Here is a 22,942-nt window from a genome sequence, read left to right as displayed (position 1 = left end):
GGGCATCCCCAAGAATCATATCTCTTTAACTCATTTTGTTTTTATCCATTGTTCCTTATAACAATTTCATCTTATTGCTCATGTCTAGATGTTTCCACTGTATTAGGGTGCAAGTTAGCATATACGAGATAAAACCCTAATTTCATGCCATAGTATATATGACAAAAAAAATCATAGCCCATAATTTGGCACTGTAGTTCTTACTCCCTTCCTGGTGAGACCCAGTTTCATCCTAGGGACCTAAATAAATATATAGCCTTATAGTATTACCTTAAGAATTCGATTTCTAGGGGCAGCCAGGTAGCACAGCGAGTAAGAGCCCCAGCCCCAGTGTCGGGATGACCTCTGGGGATTGAATCCAGGCTCAGACACTTAGCATCCACCCAGAAACACCTGGCCGTGTAACCTTGAGCAAGTTACTTAACCCCAGTTGCTTTTAAAAAGAAAAGAATTCAATTTCTACTTTGAAGAAAATCATATTTGGGGTTGCTAAAGAGACAGCTCCTCATTCTCTATTGGAATTCTGTCATCCACATAACTTATAGTAGTGCTCCAATATTCCAATTGATCCATGATCTCATTAATGTGAATATTCCTTCCAGTGAAGCAGATTAAAACCCAGCCATGCCTGCCTATCCTATATGTAACTCTTATCTACGTCCTTCCATAAAATTGCCATGAGGGTCCATGCAAATCTTCCCACATCTCATGGGTATTAGTGGAGTACAGGCATACCTTAGAGACATTGCGGGTTTGGTTCCAGACCACCACAATAAAGCAAATATTATAGTTAAGTGAGCTGTACGACTATTTTGGTTCATATAAAAGTTATGTTTACAGTATACTATTGTCTATTAAGTGTGCAATTGTATTATGTCTAACAAAACAATTATATATCTTCATTTAAAAATACTTTATTACTAAAAAAAAAAAGTTAACCATTGTTTGAACCTTTTGTTGGTGGAGGATCTTGCCTCAATGTTGACAGCTGCTGACTGATCAGAGTGGTGGATGTTGTTGTTAATCTTATACTAAGACAACAATGAAGTTTGCTGCATCAGAATAATTAGGGGTCATTGTAGGATTGTTAATTAGCATACTTTCAGTATTGTTGTTTCTGAAGGAATAGGGAGATCTAAGGAGAGGGAGAGAGATGGGACTAGCCAGGAGCTAGAGCAATCAGAACACACAAAGTTTATTGAACAAGTTTGCTCTCTCACATTGGTGTGGTCTGTGGTGCCCCAGAACTATTATAATAGTAACATCAAAGATCATTTATCATAGACCACCATAAAAAATATAATATTAAGGAGGAAATGTGAAATATTGCAGGGATTGCCATAGTGTGACACAGAGACACAATGTGAGCGTGTGCTGCTGGGGAATCGGCACCAATAGACTTGGCTCAACGCAGGGCTGCAACATCTGCAGAGTGCAGTAAAGGCAAGTGGTCCCACATAGTGTGCCTGCACAGGCTGCATGCCCAGCGGTAGCACCTCTTGCTTCCTGCATTCCTGGCCTCCGTTTCTTGCAGTCATGCATTTCTTTTCTGAAATCCTTTATAGTCTTTTTCTTATGGAATTCCTTGTTTGTAATGTACTGCAGCGTGATGGGAGTAGTACTGGTCGGGAATGCAAATACACTGACTTGAAGAACAATCTGGAAGAAAAGTCAGTAAGAATTTATTAAATGCCTACTGTGTGCTAGGCACTGTGCTAAGCACTGGAAAGAGAAAGGCAAAAGATAGTCCCTGCCCCCAAGGAGCTCACAATCTAAAAGAGAAGACAACAAGCAAGCAAATACATACTGACAAGCTCTATGTAGGATGAATAGAAAATGATTAATGGGGAAGGAACTAGAATTGAGAAAGATTGAAAATAGCTTCCTGTGCTGAATGAAGTAAGCAGAACAGGAGAACATTGTATACAGTAACAGCCACGGTGTGCAAGGATGAATTTTGATAGACTTTGCTCTTCCCAGCAATGCATGGACTTAAAATATTTCCAAAGGACTCATAATGGAAAATGCCATCCACATACAGAGAAAACATTATGGAGTTGGAATGCAGAGTGAAGCAGACTATTTTCTCTTTTGTCTTGCTTTGTTATGTTTTGTTTTCTTTCCCATGGTTTCTCCTATTTGTTCTGATTCTTCTATGCAGCATGACTAATATGAAAATGCATTTAATAGGAATGTATGCGTAGAGCCCATATCAGATTGCATGATGCCTTGGGGAGGTAAGGAGGAGGGAGGGAGAGAAAATTTAAAACTTATGAAAATGAATGTTGAAAACTGAAAACAAATGAATTAATAAATTGGAAAAAAAAAAAAGAAAATAGCTTCCTGTAGAAAATGGGATTTTTGGCTACAATTTGAAAGAAGCCAGGGAAGCCAAGAGGCAGGGATGAGTAAGGAGAATATTCCAGGCATGGAACACACCCAGAGAAAATGTCTTGTGTGAGGAACAGCAAGGAGACTAGTGTCACTGTATTGAAGAGTGCATGGGAAAGATGTAAGACTGGAAAGGTGGAGGCTAGATTACAAAGGGCTTTGAATGTCAAATTGTATTTTATATTTGATCCTGGAGGTGACAGGGAGCCACTGGAGTTTATTAAGTAGTGACATGAAAAAACCTATGCTTTCAGAAAATCATTTCATGGCTGAATGGAGGATGGATTAGACTGTGGAGGGACTTGTGGTAGGTAAACTAATCAATAAGCTATTCCAGTAGTCCAAGTGTGAGATGATGAGGGCTTGTACCAGAGCGGTGGCAGTGTCAAAGGAGAGAAATGGGCCTGTTCAAGAGATGTTGAAGTTAAAATCCATAGGCCTTGGCAACAGATTGGATATGGGTGGTGAGAGATAATGAGGAGCTGAGGATGACACCCATTGTATGAGCCCAAGGGGCTGGGAGGATGGTGGTACCTCCTCTAGTAATAAAGAAATTAGGAGGTAGAGGGGAGTTTATGGGAAGAGAAAATGAATTTACTTTTGGACATGTTGAATTTAAGATGTCTACTGGACATCCACTTTTAGATGCTAGACTAGAGATCCCAGATTAGAGTTAGTGCTGGATAAGGAGATTTGAGAATCAGCATTTAAGATGATAATTAATTGATGAAATTATCAAATAGAGTAGTATAAAAAGATAAAAGAGAACCCAGGACAGAATTCTTTAGGACCTTACAAGTAGAGGTCATTATCTGGGTAATGGTTTAGCAGAGGAGACTGAAAAGGAATATGTCAGACAGGTGGTAGGAGAACCAAGAAAGAATGAAAACCTAAAAAGGAGAGAGTTTCAAGGAGAAGTGGGTGGATGATAATGTCATAGACTGCAAATAGGGTCAAGGAGAATGAAAATTGAGAAAATACCATTGGATTTGCTAATTAAAAGATTCTTCTTACCTTTAGAGAGAGCAGTTTCAGTAGAATAATGAGCTCGGAAGTTTAATTGTAGAAAGTTGAGAGTGAGCAGAGACGAGGTGGAAGCACCTATTGGGTTGACGGTTAGTGGGGATGAAAGGAGCAAGAGAGGTTTTTCTTGAGGTTGGGGCAGATATGGGCATATTTGTAGGGAGTAGAGAAGGAGCCAACAGACAAGAAGAGATTAAAGATAAATTAGAGAGTGAGGATGATAGAAAAGAAGCAAAAAGCAATAACATTAAAAGAAATCACAGACAAACATGAAAGATAGGATCCATAGAGACAAGCTTAATGATTATAGGTCTCCCAGAAGAACATGACAGGTCAAAAAATCTGAACATTATGATGCAAGAAATAATACAAAAAGCCTCCCAGAACTTCTGAACACAGAAAACAAAATACCATTCAAAGGAATCTACAACTCCTTCTAGGAAAAAGTCGAAGGACACAAACTCCAAGTCACATAGTGGTTAAATTTAACAATGCCATTGAGAAGAAGATAAATTCTGCAAATGACCAGGAGAAAGACCTTTAAATATAATGGAAAGGAAAACTTAATAACCAAAACTATTCTGCACCCAGTGGAAAATGTAGGACAGAATGGAATACTATGTTCTTGAGAGAGCAATGGAGCTCCAGATGCTACTCAACGTGCCCTAACCAGCAGATCTAAGCTTAACCACAAAACGGGGAAGGGTGGGGGAAAGATAGATGTTCAATAATGAATTCATTCCAAGCATTCTTTCAAAGGTTCAATGCATTAAGTCTTAAGTAGCTGAGAGAAGGTAAGAGTTAGGAAGTAGTAAAACAACAGAATATACAGGCCTAGAACCCTGAACCCAAGAGTCTTGGGAATAGCAGTGCTCCTCAAACTGCAGGCCCTGTTTCCAGCCTGAGCCCTACAGCCATCTTTGAGGGGAGCAATCACTATAGCAATATGTGACAGTAAAATACTATACTTCAAGAAGAAATGGAGAAAGGGGCCATCTTTGCTACCTTCAACACCAATTACTGCCACTGGCTAGCAAGTAAGCTTGAAAACCCTGGGAGTGGCTGCAACACCCCCTTCAAAATATCACTCATGCTTCTATCCCAGTCCCTTCAGCCATCATCTGAAAGAACAACCCCTGTGAAACTCACTACTCACAACTGCTTAACTGAAGACCTAGAAAAGAAAGTTCTCACCATTAAAATCCTTGATGCTGTCAAACGGTTCAGCATCAGAAACTGATACGATTTTATCTGTAGAAATGATATTAAAGAAGCACTACCATCTCTCTCTCTCTTTTTTTTGGAGGGAGGAAGGCAGGGCAGTTGGGGTTAAGTGACTTGCCCAAGGTCACATGGCTAGTAAGTGTTAAGTGTCTAGTTCAGATTTGAACTCAGGCCCTCCTGACTCCAGGACCAGTGCTCTATTCACTGCACCACCTAGCCATCCCTGCACTACCATCTCTTCTGCTGCTGCAGGCTAAGGACCATGGAACCTTTCCATCTGTCATGGAGCTGAAAGTTTTCTGTAGGTTGCCTCCTCGATTCAAATGTGAACTCCTTGAGAGCAGGACTGTCTCACTTTAATTTGTATCTCCAGAACTTATTTATTCATTCATATAGCAATGAACTGTTTTTCTCAGTCAGAGTCTTAGTTGTTGAATGGGAATTTAAAGATCAGCTACTCCAACCTCGAAATAAAAGAATCTCTTTTAAAATACCTATCCCCTACTTGTCTGCTTCCAGAAACAGGGATTTGGCTGCCTCAGGAGATAACCCATTTCATTTTTGGACAATTCTAAATTGAAAGTTCTTTGTTAACTGCAGCCAAAATCTCGTTCCTAGTAACTTCCACACGGTTCAAATTCTGTCCCCTGGGGGGATGAAAGAGCATTTATTCCCCTTTCTAGGAGGAAAAGGAATAAGCATTTATATAGTACCTACTTCTTATCAGATACTGTACTCTGTACTTTTTAAACAAATATCATCTCATATCTATAGGATAGCCTTTTCATTATTTTAAGATTGTTATTACAGTAATAGTTATTGTTGATAAAAAAAATTGTTGAACAGATCAAGGCCAAGACATAAGATGCTTAGTTTTAACATCTATTTTTCCAGCTCCTGAAAAAAATGGGAATATTTCACTGCCTCTTTTCCTTCATTCTCATATTCTCAACCCTGAGACCTACTGCTGACTATATAAGCAGATATTTCAGCAGTATTTTGAGTGGTTTTTGGAAACTTCTTAAATAGTTAATACTTTTCCAGTATTTGATCTCTTGAGGAAGACCTGAGTTTAAATTTGGCCTCAGACACTTACTAACTTGTGACCCTAGGCAAGTCACTTAACCCCTGCCTCAGTTTATTCATCTGTAAAATGGGGAGAAGAATAGTACCTACCTTCCAGGGCTGTTGCAAGGATCAAATGAGGTAATAGTTATAAAGCACTTTAGTATAGTGCCTAGCACATAACAAGTGCTAAATAAATGTTAACCGTTATTGTTATTATTAGTTATTATCTAGGTCAGAAGTTTGGAGAGATACATTTAAGGAGCCAAAGGCAAATGGAAAGGACAAAGTACAGGCCCAAGCCAAGATCTTCACCCTCACCCCAAAAGAATTTGGGTCCCATTTGTTTGAGGGAGGAATGGTGGGGAATAGGCTCTGGGAACCCCCTTGAACTCTCCCTGAATTTTCCCACTTAATCTGGTTTTTTCATGCCCAAACCTGTTACCCTGAGCCTAGCCTTGTCCTCCATTCATTGTCTGTTACCTCCACACTGCCTCCAGCTGCTTCCCACCCTTAATCCCATTCTCTAGATTCACTAGGTCTGACCTCTAGTCATCCCAGTTCCATCAAGATCCTCCTTAGACTCCTCAAGATCTTCCCTGGACCCCTTCTCCCATCACCCCATACTACTAGACCACCCCTTGATCTCTCCCACAGTCTATCTGTATATAAGATTCCCCCCACTTATTCTATTTTCTCCTTTGATTCTGTCCCTTTTCCAAAGCGTTTGTTTCTGACTACCCCTTCCCCTTTTATCATCCCTTTTATCATCCCCTCCTTATCCCCTTCCCCCCCACTTACCTGTAGGGTAAGATACCCAATTGATTGTGTATGTTTTTCCCTCCTTAAGCCAAATCCAATGAGAGTAAGGTTGACCCATTCCCTTTTACCTGCCCCCTCTTTCCCTCCATTGTAACAGTTTTTTTTATTGCCCTTTTTATGTGAGATAATTTAACCCCATTCTATCTCTCCCTTTCTCCTTCTCCCAGTATATTCCTATCTCACCCCTTAATTTTATTTTTTAGATATTCCTTCATATTCAACAAATCCTGTGCCCTCTGTCTATATATATATATATATATATATATATATATATATATATTCCTTCTAACTATCTAATAATGAAAAAGCTCTTATGAGTTATGTTTAGGTCTTTGTACCTAGACCATAAAATACTACTGTTGTCATTTTGTTAAGTATTATAATAACAGAAGCCCAAATTACTTTTGTACATTATGTATATATGTAGTTCCTGAGTTTCATAATTACCATAAATTAAATTTCTTTAACAATTGCATGTTTTAATTTTGTATTGTGAGGTTATTCAGTATATATTAAAATCTCAATAATTACTTTTGCTAAAAATAATAAATTATTTTTAAGTTAATATTATTAACAACAATAAAAATAATTAATAATCAGGATGCTTTTTTCATGAGAGCTGAGTATAATTTGATCAAGCTGCCTTTAATTACATTTGCTTTAGAAAGTTCTTATTTACTCATAGTTTGATTGTACAAACTCTTCATTTTTTTCTTTCAGTTACAGGTTTTTGGTTGTTTTACTGACATATTCATATGCTCATAGATTTAGAGCCAGAAGGTCATCCAGTCCCATATTCTTCTTTTATAATTGAGTAAACAGACCTAAAGAGGTTCTTGCCCAAGGTCACAAAGATAATAAATGGTAGAGAACTAGGATTCACATTTAGGTCATAGAAACACAAATTTTGAGGGTTGGAAGAGGTTACATTTGCCACATAACCTGTACCTAAAAGGAATCCCTGACAAGTGGTCATCCAACTTTACTTGACATCCAAGGAGGAGGAAGCCACCACATCTAAAAACAGTTCATTCCACTTTTGGATAGCACTTGTTACGAAATTTTTCCCAACATTAAAGTTAAATTTGCCTCTTTGCAACTTGTACATATTTCTCCTGCTTCTACCCTTTGAGAAAAGAACAATTGTAATCTCTTTCACATGCCAAGCCCTTTAAATGCCTGAAGATTGCTATCCTGTTTCCCCTGTATCTTGTCTTTTCCATACTAAATATCTTTAGGTCCTTCAAGTGATCCTCATATGACCAGATTCAATATCCTTTATCATTCTGACTGTCTTCCTCTGCACACTTTCCCACTTATCAGTATCCTTCTTAACTTGTGATGCCCAGATGAGGTCTGACTAGGACAAAGTACAGAGGGACTATGTTAAGGGTCATTAAGGGGTCCCCTAAACTTACCTTTTTGAGTTGCCATATTTCCCAGAAACACTGGACCCAGAGCATTAAGGAAATCCTAAATGTGTCAAAGGTGAAGCCCCTAGCTGACATGATTTGTTTGCACCCCAAGCTGGATTGCCTGTGTGTCCTTGGGAGGCAAGATAGGTGCCAGCCAGTCTGTGCCAGGCTTGTGGGATCCTTTGCAGATAAGCAGACCCTCCTATCTTCATAGTCTAGCAGTTCCCAAGAGGAAGGAATGTGGCTTCTGCCATTGCCTTGCTCCTCTCCTTTGGGAAAGGTTACTGAACCTTTCCCCTCCTATGCCATGCCCCTTCCAGTTTTCTCATAAATATGCAAACTTCTGTAAGAACTGTGAACTTGCTGGGCTCCATATTGTTCATTTCTCTTTTAATAAACCTGGTTTTCACATAAACCTTATGATGTTGTGATTGCCTTTTGACAACTCTTTCTTTTTCCTTCTGAAAGCTCTGCCTCTCTTAATGCAGCCCAGGACCAAATTAATTTTGTTTGTTTTTTATTTTTGCTTCATCATACTGCTAAGTCATATTGAAGTTAAAACCCACCAAAAATACTGGAACTTTTTTCAGACAAACTGCTACCTAAGCATGCCTCTCCAGTATTATAGTTTTGAAATTGATTTTTTTGTATCCAAGTATAAAGTTTTACATTAATAATCCCAAATGAATGTCATTTTATTTTTTAGCACAATATTCTAGCTTACCAAGAATTTTGGATCCTGATTCTCTCATCCAATGTTTTAGCTACCTCTCCTTTGTATCATCAACAAATTCAATGAGCATGTAATAAATACCTGTATCCAAATCACTGATAAATTTAATTTGCTATTTTAAAATTACTTGTAAAAACTTATCCAATATTAAAAATGGGCCCTGGAGTCAGGAGGACCTGGGTTCAGATCCGGCCTCAGACACTTAACACAAAAACTAGCCATGTGACCTTGGGCAAGTCACTTAACCCCAATTGCCCTTTAAAAAAAGCCCCCCCCCCAATGGGTTAAGTAATAACATAAAGTGACTATTTTAAATTATAATTTAACTTAGAGATTGCAGATTATAAATTAAATGGAGTCTGTATGGACTAACCTGGGAATTTAAATACCACTTATAACATTGTTTTTATTATACTCATTCTAAGTTCCATATAATGAATTTACAAATGAACTTTTGGGACAAAGCAATTCTTATAATTTAGGGTCAGCCTATAATTATTTTTTCTGAATTAATTTAATTGCCTTCCGGTTCTGAGGCAAATTAATGGACTACGTGACCTCTTAGATCTATAGTTGTTTGATTTAAATTATGAATATTTTTATGGCTAATTGAATACAGGTGTACAAATGTGAAAATGAAGGAATCTCAAGTGATGGTAAGTTCAGTAATAACAGTTTGGGGAGGTAGTGAAGGTAGGAGTGGGGATATTGACACATATGAAGATGACCAGGAATGTGTGGAGGCCTGGTTCTGAGCAAATTAAGGTGAAAATTCACCTAACAGAACCAAAGGACACAGGAGTTAAGTCCAAAGTTTCAGTGTCCAAAGGTTATGCAGCATTTTTTGGAGATGTCTTGGAAGCAAAGTGGAGATAGTGTGGTTCTGGGCAAAGTAAGACAAAAGCTCACCTATCAGAAGCTTCCTACCTGGCAGGTAAGAAGGTTATGGAGATGAAGATAATGTATTAAATGTAAGCAAGTATAATGAAAAGATGGCCAGGAATATGGATTATTTCATGCCATTTAAAAAATTTCAGTGTACTTCATTATTTTTTGTGGGTGGGGATATGATTGTATTATTTCAGTCCAGCTGTATTCTGTGTTTTTTTCAGGACCTCTAATAGCAGTCAGACATTGTCATCTTGCCATAACATGGAGCCGTGTTCATCAGATGAATTTTTCCAGGCCCTTAACCATGCTGAACAAACTTTTAAAAAGATGGAAAACTATTTGAGACACAAACAATTATGTGATGTGGTTTTAGTTGCTGGTGATCGAAGGATTCCAGCTCACAGGTACAATTTTTTTAAATTTAACTACTTTTTTTAGAAAATATTTTTATTCATACATCTGTTTTAAATATGCACTTAAAAAACTATGTGATAACTGTCAGTTTCCTAATGCATTGCAAAATTTTAATAGCAAATTATATGTGACTTTACCTAATTATATTATATAATCTATGAAAAATTTCACAAAGAAAAGTGTTAAACCATTGAAATGTTGCACATAGATTAACCCTAGACAATGCCATTTTAAACTTTAAGGTGTTCACCTGAAAGCAGTGATATTACTTGCTGTTTCTACTTCTCTAATCAAATCTTGTACCCCATTATATAACTTAAGTCCTCAAAATCAACATGTAGAGTGTTCAGTGGTAAGGAGTGCTTAGTGCATAGGATTACTTAAGAGTATATGAAGCTTAGAACCAGCTTTAGTTTGATATGCTACTAAAAGCAGGTCATTGATGTCAGTGAGAATCCAAAGAAATTGATGAGCTGTCCTTTTTTTTGAGTGAAGAATAGAGGACACATGGCAGTGATGCTTAATGAATAATAATTTTATGAATGTCATTTTCCTTTTGACAATTTCAATTTCATGGTTAATCATTGCTATGGTCCCAAAAGTCTAATAAATACTTCAAAACTAATCACCACTACTATATGATCCTAAAGGGTTTTCAAGTGCTCCAAAATTGAAGTTAAACTCACACATTACTTTTTTTTTTTTGCTTTTTGGAGGGCACTTGGGTTTCTGACTTGCCCAAAGTCACACGGCTAGCAAGTGTGTCAGGTGTCGGATTTGAATTCAGGTCTTTCTGACTCCAGGGCCAGTGCTCTCTATTCACTGCGCCACCTAGCTACCCCTCACACATTATTTTTAAGAATGGTACTTGATAAGAGTAACAGACAATTTAATGAATGTCAACAAATATTTATTGGAAATATGACTACTTCTCTCAAGAGACTTACAACTGACTTGGGGAAATGCAACTAAGAGAAAAAATTGACTTCCAGCAGCAGTGTTTGACATCATAGAAGCAGGAGTAGAGAAGACTAATGGTGAGAAAGATCCAGCGTTGTGGTCTGGAAAGGATTGAGTGGTAATAGAATAATGAAGGATCAAGAATAGTACAAAGCTGAACTAGTTATCTAAAGAGTTGAGCTTTTGAAGGGAGGAAAGTAAGACCAGAGGAAGTTTGATAGCCTGGGAAAGCAAGGAGAAGTATAGTAACTAGAGGCTGTCATGTGGACAGAGAATGAGCTTTCAGATGATGGAATAGGTGTATCCAGAAGGACAGGAGGTTACAGTCAGATAGGAGACTGTTAGAGCTGTGGATTGTGAAAGTGGAGCACTTGTGGGTGATGGATAAGATCCAGGGTGTCGCCATCCCTGTGTGTTCCTAAGGTAGAGTGAAGGTGCAGATCGTGGGAGTTGGGGGATCTTTGGAATAGTTGACAATATACACCAGATTTTCCTAATTGTTGTCAGATGATGACATATTCATCTGACACCAGGAGCTGTGTTTCAGAAATAAGTTGAAACTTTAAAATGATGAAAAACTGTAATTGGAAATGTAAGAAATATCAAGAAAAAGTAGATTATCCAAGGAATCAAGCATGTGAAGTCATCCTTATATAATTTATTTCAAGGTAATATCATAAAATTGCTGAGCCATCCAAGTGAAGAGACTTCATATTTCAGGGAATGCTGAAAGTCATCTGTCCTAGTCTTTCCTTTTGCAAGTAAGGAAGCTATAATTCATTGAGATTTGTTAATATCACACAAGCAACAGAACTAGAATCCAGGCCTCCTCATTGTTAGCACCTTTAAAACTTGTCCTGTTATAACTGAGTTTAGAAAAGTAGAAAGTTTTCGTTTTAAAAGTCGGATTTTTAATCATTACATTCTACAATCTATATAATGTCATTAATTGATTTTGTGAAAATAGTCAAAATAATATTAAAGGGGGCATTTCATTGCCTAGGAGCAGCATTTAAAAGAGATTAATAAACTAAATGATATTAAGAAAGTGCCTTCACAGTTTTACCAATGGGCTTTGTTTATGTTATCTTAACAGTATTACAGCAACCTTACAATACATATGCTTGTAATGGAAAAATACAAATAATAGAAAAGTAAAATACTAGAAGTGTTTCTAAGTTCTTTAAAATAAAGAGAAGGCTAACTAAATTGATATGTTAAACCTACCCTACAATGTGCTACCATTTATTTACTACCTCTAACAATGCATTTCTAAAGCACATTCTTAACAAATCTTTAGATTTTTTTTGTCATTTTAAAATATCCCAAGGTTGTTTCCCAGTTTCATTTGATATTGCAGTTGATTTAAGTCTTCTTTGTGGTATTTTTTCCCTTCTGGTTATTAGAGACAAATTTATATACTGAAAGAATATATCATTTACCTCAACAGAAAATGTAGTGTCAATAATGTTAATTTATAATTCAAAAGGGGAAACTGGAGCATGAAGCAGTTGTTAAATTTAAAATGAATCCTCCATGATAGTGTTCTTTCAAAGGATTTTTTTTAAAGAAGGAAGTATTTAGTAATAGACATTAATTGGATAAGGTCATTGATTTTCCTTTTCTCCTAATGTATTCTCAGATTGGTACTCTCTGCTGTCTCTGATTATTTTGCTGCCATGTTTACTAATGATGTAAGGGAAGCAAGACAAGAAGAAATCAAAATGGAAGGTGTAGAGCCAAATTCACTTTGGGCTTTGGTTCAGTATGCATATACAGGTAGTACATTTTTATGAAACAGATAACAGAAATTTATCTTTGTTTTATTTCTGCAACTGAGTAAGAAATATCCTCTATCATTAAACTTTTCTTGCCTTGTATCAGGAGGATTCCATAGAATTTTTATTTCAACTATTCTTACCACATTGACATAGACCCTATCGTATTCCCTATACTACAATAAGGGGCCATAAAGCCCTCTAGTTGATAGTCCAATTTGAGAAAAAAAAAGATGTACTTTTAATGGAGGATAGTTTTTTTTTACTATACTTTGTGTTTCATGAACTTTTAAAAGTTTTATATTAATTTATTTTAAACTTAAATACTAAAACTTGAATACACAATAAGAAAAGAAAATGAAACATATTATAAACTTAAATACTAATACTTAAAAACAAAATCAGAAAAGAAAAAATGCATTGCCATGTACACAGCAGAGCTTAAGAGGATTCAAAATATACAGTAATAAATTTCCATTTTTAGAAAGCCTATAGGGGTGGCTAGGTGGAACAGTGAATCGAGCACCAGCCCTGGAGTCAGGAGGACCTGAGTTCAAATCCGGCCTCAGACACTTAACACAAAACTAGCTGTGTGACCTTGGGCAAGTCATTTAACCCCAATTGCCCTGCCTTCCCCCCTCCAAAAAAAAAGCAAAAAAAAAAAACCAAGAAAGCCTATATTATAAATATACACATTGTCTTCCAAGCTGTCCATCTTTTCTTTGCTTCCTTGTAGTTTTTCTTTTTAATTCTCTGCTATGCACTTTTTACTTTGTTCTTTTGTGCATACACACACACAAACATATATACATACATATACTTACATTCTCATACATATCTATAATCATACTCATATATAGTCATATGCATTCATACATATCTATGTAAGACTATACTATACTTTTTTGTCCTGTTTCTCTGAGAGTGGAAAACCTCTTCCTTCATAGGTCCAAATCTTTCCATATTTTTCTAAGTCTCACAACTCATTGTTTCCTATACCATAGCAATATTCCGACCTTATGCTCTCTGGTTATTTTAAATAGTCAAACAATATTGATTAATATGGTCAACATGTAGTGTAGTTTCTCTTTTTTTTCCTTTCGATTAAATCTATTTTAGCTTTAACTTTGAGATCATGATTATTACCCCTGCTTTTTTTCCCTAATAAATTTTACTCCTGATCTTTATTTTATGCTTGTGTGTATCTCCTATTTCTTATCCCTCCTGACTCATCTACTTTACTTCTACCTGTTACCTTGTCCTCCTATGACTTAACTTGCCCCCCCGCCACCAAACATCCCTCCCTTACTCTCTCCCCCCACCCTGAAATCCCTCCCTTATTCTCTCCCCCCTCCCTATACCCTAAGCTTTTTATTTCTTTCTGAATTTAGAAGACTTTTATGCCTATATATATGCACATATGTATGTGTATGTATTGTTCCTCTTTAACCCATTGCCGATGACAGTAGGTTTCCAGAACTATGAGCCCTCCTCCCCCATCTAATTCCTCTATGTCAGTTCTTCCTCTCTTACCTCATGTGTATAAGATAATTTTCTTTTTACCTTTTCTGGTTTACTTTTTAGTATCATAAACATTTATTTTAAAAAATCACAAGCTAGTCATATAATGAGTGTCATTACAAAATTAAATATTTGTGGGAAATAGAACATCCATGGATTCTTCTGATTTAAAAGAAGAATCCAAGGAGCTAGATTATTCTTCTATTTATTCAGTATTTCATTTACTTTTAGAATGAGTTAAAATACATGAGACCAGAAAGAAAATAAGAGCTCTTATTAGAAATATTGCAGATAGCTTCAGGTGTTTTGTTGTTTTTAAAGCTTAAGTGAAATTAATATAGTTTTACAATTAACTGGATTTCTTTTCACTATTAAGGTCGTCTTGAATTAAAGGAAGATAATATTGAGTGCCTGTTATCTACAGCTTGCCTTCTTCAACTCTCCCAGGTTGTAGAAGCTTGTTGCAGGTTCTTAATGAAACAACTTCATCCATCCAACTGCCTTGGAATTCGTTCTTTTGCTGATGCACAGGGTTGTACAGATTTGCACAAAGTGGCTCACAATTATACTATGGTATGTTTTTATTGGAATATATGAAATTATGTGTCTAGGAATGTTTTGTTAGTCTAAAACAAATGAAATGTTAATAATTATAGTTCAGACTATAGTAAGTAACAGTAATTTCCTTTTCTCTAAGTTCTACTATCAGGAGTAACAATGTCTGTGAATACTTTTAGGTGTTACTAATAGGCTTAAAGCAGTGGGCAAGCAAGAAATAAGAGAGAAAAAAGAAAAAGATTAGAAGAGAAAAAAATAGTAGACAAAGAAATGGACATAAAGAGAAACTAGGAAAAGAAAGAAATGCATCTGATAAGGAAAGGTGGTTACTAAGAGTAAAGCCTTTGTGTCATAGACTGTCTTCCCTCATCTAATTGTCTTCACCTAGACTGGGGCTGGTTTGGAATACAAAAATCCTATACAAGGAAAGGCAGGCAGCAGGCTTCCTTATCTGCCACTTATTTTTCCAGGAAGAAAAACCTGAGGGGCATGAGGTTGGGACAGAACCCCTAGGCGCACAGTGCTGGTTTCAGGGCAAAGTAGTAGGGAGACCTTGCTGTTAAAGCATGTGATTCCACATTCTGTCCTTGATTAAAGACTTGGAAATTAGATGTAGCTGACAATCACTAGACACAGCCTTGAATGCTGACTCTTACTTCCAAGAAGAGAACTAGTGGGGCCAGGAGATACAGGACCCTCATAAACACAAACTGCAGCACGAGAAAGGAACAGACAAAAAGCACAGTAAGCAAGCTTTATCAGGGAAGATCCACAGTGCAGGAGTGGTGAGGGAAATTGGACATCCAGAGGCTGGTCCTCAGTGAAATTAGGCAACCACTGTGGGAAATGTGAGTGAGATGAGTGTTCAGAGGATCAAGCAGTCCCAGGCATTGGTGGCAGGACCAGTGAAGCTTGGACCTAAAGTGTGGGTCAAGGTTTAATATTGGTGCTGACACGTGCTAGGGGAGTGCAGAGGGAAATCTAAGGTAGATGATATTCAAACTCCCTGACGGACCATCACTGCTAATCTTATTCTGGCAGGTTAACCAAGATTTTTTAAGCTTCCTGATTTAGCAGATTGGGAAGTCTACTATATGCCTTACAATAATAACATATCTTTCTGTTGCAAGCTATCTCATCTACTTTTTTCTATTATTTCACAACTGGGCCACATAGTTTCAAGTGTTATTTTCCATTATGAGACATAAATGTATTCTAAAGTAATACTGAAGCATAGTCTGACAATGTCATTTCACTGCTCAAAATCCCTATTGCCTATAAAATACAAACTTTCACAACCTGACTCCAGTCTACCTTTCCATCATTCCCTTTCACACACTTTTTGGTCTATCCATAAAGGCCTTCATACTGTTCCTTACGTACAATATTCCATTTCCTCTCTCCAGGGGTGTGCCAGGAAATATTTAACAATCAATTCTCTGGGAGGAAAATATACCCACAACACACTTTTAATTTAATCTGCATTATTAACATTTCCTCCATCATTTGAACCTACACTATCAACAAAACAATAAATCAAACTTTGATTTATAGCATTTGCTAATTTCTAAAGTATAAATACTTGTATAGAAAATTTTACAATTGGCTTATGAACCAGTACTAGCTAACTGTAGGGCATCCCTGCCTCTGTCTTTACCTTTGGATAAACTGATCTCCCATACCTAAATTGCACTCTTCTTTACTTCTGCCTTTTAAATTCCTAGTTTCGGGGGCGGCTAGGTGGCTCAGTGAATAGAGCACTGGCCCTGGGGTCAGGATGACCTGAGTTCAAATCTGGCCTCAGACACTTAACACAAAACTAGCTGTGTGACCTTGGGCAAGTTACTCAACCCCAATTGCCCTGCTTCCCCCCCCCCCAAAAAAAAGCATAAAATAAAATAAATTCCCAGTTTCTTTAAAGTTCAGTCCAACCACTACTTAACCATTCAACCCCCATATTGTCATGAAACCTTTCCAGATCCTTCTTCTAGTCATTAATATTTCCTCACCAAGATTGCCTTGTATTGGGGCGGCCAGGTGGCTCAGCGAGTAAGAGCACTGGCTCCAGTGTCAGGATGACCTGGGGATCAAATCTGGGCTCAGATACTCAGCACCACACCCAGAAATAACTGGCCATGTAACCTTGAGCAAGTTACTTAACCCTGATTGCTTAAAAAAAAAAAAGATTGCCTTGTATTTATTTTGCATCTACTTATGTGTTCTGTTTATCTCTATAGAAAATCTTCTTGAAGACAAAGGTCCATTTTTTTTTTAAGCAATCGGGGTTAAGTAACTTGCTCAAGTTTACACGGCCAGTTATTTCTGGGTGTGGTGCTAAGTATCTGAGCCCACATTCGATCCCAGGTCATCCCAACTCTGGGGCCTGTGCTCTTACTCATTGCGCCACCTGGCCGCCCCTCAAAGGTCCATTTTTGTCCTTAGATCTCTAGCACTTAGCACAATGCCTGACATTTAATAGTTTCTTAATACTGATTAAGGAAACAGAACAACAGTACAGGACCATCGGTAGAGTCAACAATTTTATTATCTCTTCATCAGAAGGCTTTTGCTTCCCTTAATATTTTTCATTCTGTAGCATACCTATGATTTTTAGAATGAGTGTTCATGGGATAGAAGAAGGTCATATTCAATAATTCAGATATTAGATACTTGAGAGTTATACCACAAGTGGAATGGAAAATGGGATGCATATATATTCATATACATATGAATATATATGTTAGAAATATATATATGTTGGAAAAATAAGAGTGCAACTCTTCAGGTGATCACTGTAGGAGAGAAATGAAATTCTTAAGAAAAGTTCACTTTCTTCTCCTAGTAGTTGTGTTTTCACAGTCATTGGAAAGGTTTCTTTTTTTCCTACTTAATTTTTATTAATATTTTATTTTTTCTAATTTGTTTCCTAGTAAGTGTCAAATATCTGTCTGAGGCTAGATTTGATCTCAGATCCTCCTGACTCCAGGGCTAGTGTCTTAAGTACCAATTTTGACCTTTGGTATACGGTGTGAGATGTTGGTCTATACATTTTTGTAAATTGTTTCAGTCATATATGATTCTTTGTGACCCCATTTGGGGTTTTCTCAACAGAGGTACTAGAAGTGGTTTGTTATTTCCTTCTCTAACTCATTTTACAGGTGAGTAGCTAAGGCAAATGGGGTTAAGTGACTTACCCAGTGTTACACAGCTAGTAAGTGCTGAGGCTGGATTTGAACTCAGGTCTTCCTGACTCCAGGCCTGGCACTCTATCTACTGCGCCCCCTCGCTGCCATGTATGTGTATGTATGTATATATGTTGGTTGGTTGGTATTGTTGTTGTTGGTTGGTTGGTATTGTTGTTGTTGTTCAGTGGTTTTTCAGTTGTGTCCATGTGTCCATGACCCCATTTGGGGTTTTCCTGGCAAAGATACTGAAATGGTTTGCCATTTCCTTCCACGGTTCGTTTTACAGATGAGGTAAACAGTGTTAAGTGATTTGCCCAGGGTCACACAGCTAGTAAGTACCTGAAGCCAGATTTAAAGTCAGGAAGATGAGTCTTCCTGACTCCAGGCCCAGCACTATCCACTATAACACCACATAGTTTCTACCAAACTTCTTTCCAGTTTTCCCAGCAATTTTTGTCAAATAGTGAGTTCTTGTCCCAAATGCTTTGATCTTTGTGTTTATCAAACACTAGATTACTATGGTCATTTATACTATGTCTTGTACACCTAATTTATTCCACTGGTCCACCACTCTATTTTTCAGTCAGTACCAGATTGTTTTGATAATCACTACTTTGTAATACAATTTGATATCTGGTACTACCAGGCCATCTTTCTTTACATTTTCTTTCATTTATTCCCTTAATATTCTTGACCTTTTGTTCTTACATTTGAATTTTGTTATGATTTTTGTAGCTCTATGTTTTGGTAGGCACTGCGTAAGTAAACTAATTTAGGTAGAATTGTCCTTTTTATTATATTGGTTCAGCATACTCATGAACATTTAATATTTCTCCAGTTTAGATCTGATTTTATTTGTATGAAAAGCATTTTGTAATTGTGTTCATATGGTTCCTGGGTTTGTCTTAGCAGGTAGACTTCTAAGTATTTTATATTTTCTCAGTTATTTTAAATGGAATTTTCATATAGAGATATATTTCCTGTGTCTATCTTGGCAGGTACACTCTCAGGTATTTTATACTGTCTAATGATTTTAAATGGTCTCAAGCAATATTAAGTAATATTGCTGAAATATAGTGTAGTTTCCCTATTTTTTCTTTTGATAAAATCTGTTTTAGCTTAACTCTGAGACCATGATTACTACCTCTGATTATTTTATATAATAGATTCTACTCCTGGCCTTTATTTTATCTTTGAATATATCTCTCATTTTTATTATCTTTGGGTGTATCTCATTTTTATAGTGTTTCCTGAAAGCAACATAACAATTCAAATTTTTAATCTGCTATCCATTTCTGTTTTATGGGTAAATTCATCCCATTCACACCCTAAGCTTTAATTACTTATATATAGTCCTCCTTCCTATTTTTCCTCACTATCCTTCTCAGCCTATTTACCCTATCCCTCCTTGCTCCTCTGCTTTACTTCTACCTCTGCTACTTTGTCCTCCTGTTCCTTAACCTACCCACCCTTCTAAGAATCCCTCCATTATCCTTTCCCCCAACCCAATCCCCTGTCCTGGCCCTCTTTTTTCTTTCTGAATTTAGAAGACTTTTACACCCTTCTCTTTCTTTCTCTCTGTCTCTCTCTCTCAATATATAGATATATATGTGTGTGTGTGTGTGTGTGTGTGTGTGTGTGTGTGTGTGACACTTATATGTTGTTCCTTCTTTAACTCATTCTGGATGAAAGGTTCCAGTACTACCTCCCCTCCCCCACTAGCTTTTTCCATATCAGTTCTTTTTATGCTTTATTTGTATGAGATAATTACTCCTTTTTATTTCTCTCTCTACAGTTTTTTTTAGAATCACATCATCATGTGCAACTCAGCCCAAGCCTTTCTTTTTAAACCACCCAAAAATGATGGCAGTCATAAGAGTACTGATAATATTTTCCCATATAAGAACTAAACAATTTGACCTTATATTTCTCCTGGATCTTATATGTCCCTTAAGTTTGGCTGTTTTTGTCAAAAATATCTGAAAGTCTTTCAGTTCATTATATGTCCTTTTTTTTCCATTCAGGATTATACTTAACTTTGCTGGGTAAATTACCCTTGGTTATAACTACAGCTCTTTTGCTCTATGAAATATAGTATTCCAAGACCTATAGTCCTTCAATGTAGTAGCTGCTAGGTCTTGTGTAATCCTTATTGTATCTCCCTCATTTCCTATTCTAATTCTTTTAATTTTTTTTCTTCTCAAATTACTATAGCTAGCATTTCTAGTACAATATTGAATAATAGCAGTTACAATGGTCATCCTAGCTTCACCTCTGATCTTTTGGGGATGGCTTCTAGCTTATCCCATTAAAGATAATACTTCCTGATGGTTTTAGATAGATAATGCTTATCATTTTTTTGTTTTGGGTTTTTTTTTTGAGGGATACTTATTTTAAGGGAAGTTCCATCTATTCCTATGCTTTCCAGTGATTTTATTAGGAATGAGTGTTGTATTTTGTCAAAAACATTTTCTGTATTTATTAAGAAAATCATATGATTATTGTTGCTTTTATTATTGATAGGGTCAATTATGCTTATAGTTTTCCCAATATTGAACCAGTCCTACATTTCCTGATATAAGTACCATTTGGTCATAGTGCATTGTGATAATATTGCTGTAATTTCATTCCTAGTATTTTATTTTAAATGTTTGAATCAACATTAGGAAAATTGGTCTGTAATTTTCTTTCTCTTTGTTTGCTTTTTCTGGTTTAGGTATCAGCACTATATTTATGTCATAAAAGGAATTTGGTATGACTCTGTCTTCCCCTGTTTTCCCAAATAGTTTGTTCTTTTAATTTTTGGTATTCTTCACTTGTGAATCCTTCTGATCCTGGGAATTTTTTCTTAGGGAGCTCATTGATGGTTTGTTCAATTTCTTTTTCAAGATAGAGTTATTTAAGTATTTTATTCACTCTTCTGTTAATCTGGGCAATTTACATTTTTGCAAATATTCATTCATTTCACTTAGATTGTCAGATTTGGGGGCATATAATTGGGCAACTTACCTCCTAATAATTTCCTCTTCATTGGTGGTAAATTCACTCTTTTTGTTTTTGATACTAGTAATTTAGATTTCTTTATTTTTTTAATCAGCTCAAACCATGGTTTATTTTATTGTTGTTGTTTTTTCATATAACCAACTCCTAGTTGTATTCATTAGTTCAATGGTTTTCTGCCTTTTAATTTTGTCAATCTCTCCTTTGATTTTCAGGATTTCCAACATGGTGTTTAATTGGGTATTTTTCTTTTTTTTTTTCTAACTTTTTTAGTTGAATGCCCAAATCATTGATCTGGTCTTTCTGTATTTTATTGATGGCGAGCATTTAGAAATATAAATTCCCCCCAAGTACTACTTTGTCTGCATCTCATAAATTTTGGTATATTGTTTCATTGGTATCATTTTCTTTAATGAAATTGTTGTTTCTGTGATTTGTTTTTTTACCCACTCATTCTTTAGGATTAGATTATTTAGTTTCCAGTTAATTTTTAATCTGTGTTTCCACACTCCTTTATTGAATGTAATTTGATTGAATTATGATCTAAAAAATGATTCCTTTAATATTTCTGCTTTTATGAATTTGGCTTTAAAATTTTATGCCCTTATACATGGTCAGTTTTTGTACAGGTGACATATATCTCTGAGAAAAAGGTATATTCCAGAGCAGCTAGGTGGTGTTGTGAATAGAGCACTAGCCCTGGAGTCAGGAGGACCTGAGTTCAAATGTGGCCTCAGACACTTAACACTTACTAGCCATGTGACCTTGGGCAAGTTACTTAACCCCAGTTGCCCTACCTTCCCCTGCCTCCAAAAAGAAAAAAAAAGAAAGAGAAAAAGGTATATTCCTTTTTGTTGTTGTTTGATTGTTTTTATCGTCTCCAACTTTTCATTGACTCCATTAGGATACATTTGTGTGACCCTAGGCAAGCCACTTAACCTATGTTTGCCTCAGTGTCTTCATCTGTAAAATGGGAATAAGAGTAGCACTTACCTCCCAGGGTTGTTGTGAGGATCAGTTGAGGTCTGCCTGACTCTAGGTCCTATGTTCTATCCATTGGGTCACCTAGTTGCCCTATATTTCTTTCTATTCTCATTTGGTTTTCTTCAGAGGTCTGTCATAGATAACTCTTCCAAAATTCTATTCATCTTCTTCTTTCTTGTTTACTTTTTGGTTAGATTTATCTAGGTCTGAGAGGGGAAAGTTGAGGTCCCTCACTAGTATAGTTTTCCTGCCTGTTTATCCTTCTGTCTCTCCTTTCATCCTGTTCCTCCTCAGCAGTTTGTTTTGCTTCTAATCCTTGTCTCCCCCAATCTACCTTCCCTTCTATCACCACCCTCTTTCTTTGTCCTCTTCCCCTCCTACTTCCTTGTAAAGCAAGATAGATTTGTATATCCAACTGAGCGTGTATGTTATTCTCCCTTTGAGTCAATTCTGAAGAAAGTAAGGTTGAAACATTACCCAACATCCCTCCTCCTATCTTCCTCTTCACTATAAAAGCTGTTCCTTTTGCACATCTTTTGTGCATAGTAATTTATTCCACTCTATCTTTCCCTTCACTCCCTTTCCCACTGCATCCCTTTTTCCCCCCCTTAATTTTTTTTTTGAAATCATCTCATCATAGTCGACCTATACCCATGCTCTCTATATATACTTCTAATTGTCCTAATAATGATAGTCTTAGGAGCTACAAATACCATCTTCTGATGTAAGAAGGTATTGAATCCCTTATGATTTCTTTTTCATATTTACCTTTTTATGCTTTTCTTGAATCTTGTATTTGAGAGACAGATTTTCTATTCACTTCTGGTCTTTTCATCAAGAATGTTTAAAAGTTATCTATTTCATTAAATATCCATTTTTCCCTGAAGGATCATACTCAGTTTGCTGAGTAGTTGATTCTTTTTTTTAATTAAATTTTATGTTTATTTTTAGTTTACATCGTTCATTTCCACAAGATTT

At 36.5% G+C, this 22,942-nt stretch overlaps 1 protein-coding gene across 3 annotated transcripts in view; it reads left to right on the top strand.

Annotated features, from left to right (window-relative positions):
• KLHL5 (kelch like family member 5) overlaps nt 1-22,942 on the top strand; it is a 149,741-nt gene that overhangs the window by 73,466 nt on the left and 53,333 nt on the right. For all 3 annotated transcript variants that reach the window (XM_069068427.1, XM_069068428.1, XM_069068422.1), the window contains exons 2-4: nt 9,786-9,968; nt 12,581-12,717; nt 14,614-14,810. In XM_069068427.1, coding sequence (XP_068924528.1) covers nt 9,826-9,968; nt 12,581-12,717; nt 14,614-14,810 — 477 coding nt within the window. In that variant the 5' untranslated portion in view covers nt 9,786-9,825. The remainder of the gene's footprint in view (nt 1-9,785; nt 9,969-12,580; nt 12,718-14,613; nt 14,811-22,942) is intronic.

The sequence above is a fragment of the Petaurus breviceps genome, unplaced genomic scaffold (genome assembly GCF_028583685.1).
Source record: "Petaurus breviceps papuanus isolate PSGF00001 unplaced genomic scaffold, PetGlider_PUasm1.0 140, whole genome shotgun sequence".
In the NCBI taxonomy this organism is placed as follows: domain Eukaryota; kingdom Metazoa; phylum Chordata; class Mammalia; order Diprotodontia; family Petauridae; genus Petaurus; species Petaurus breviceps.
Note: the sequence above shows the minus strand (reverse complement) of the source record. Positions and strands in the feature narration are given on the sequence as shown.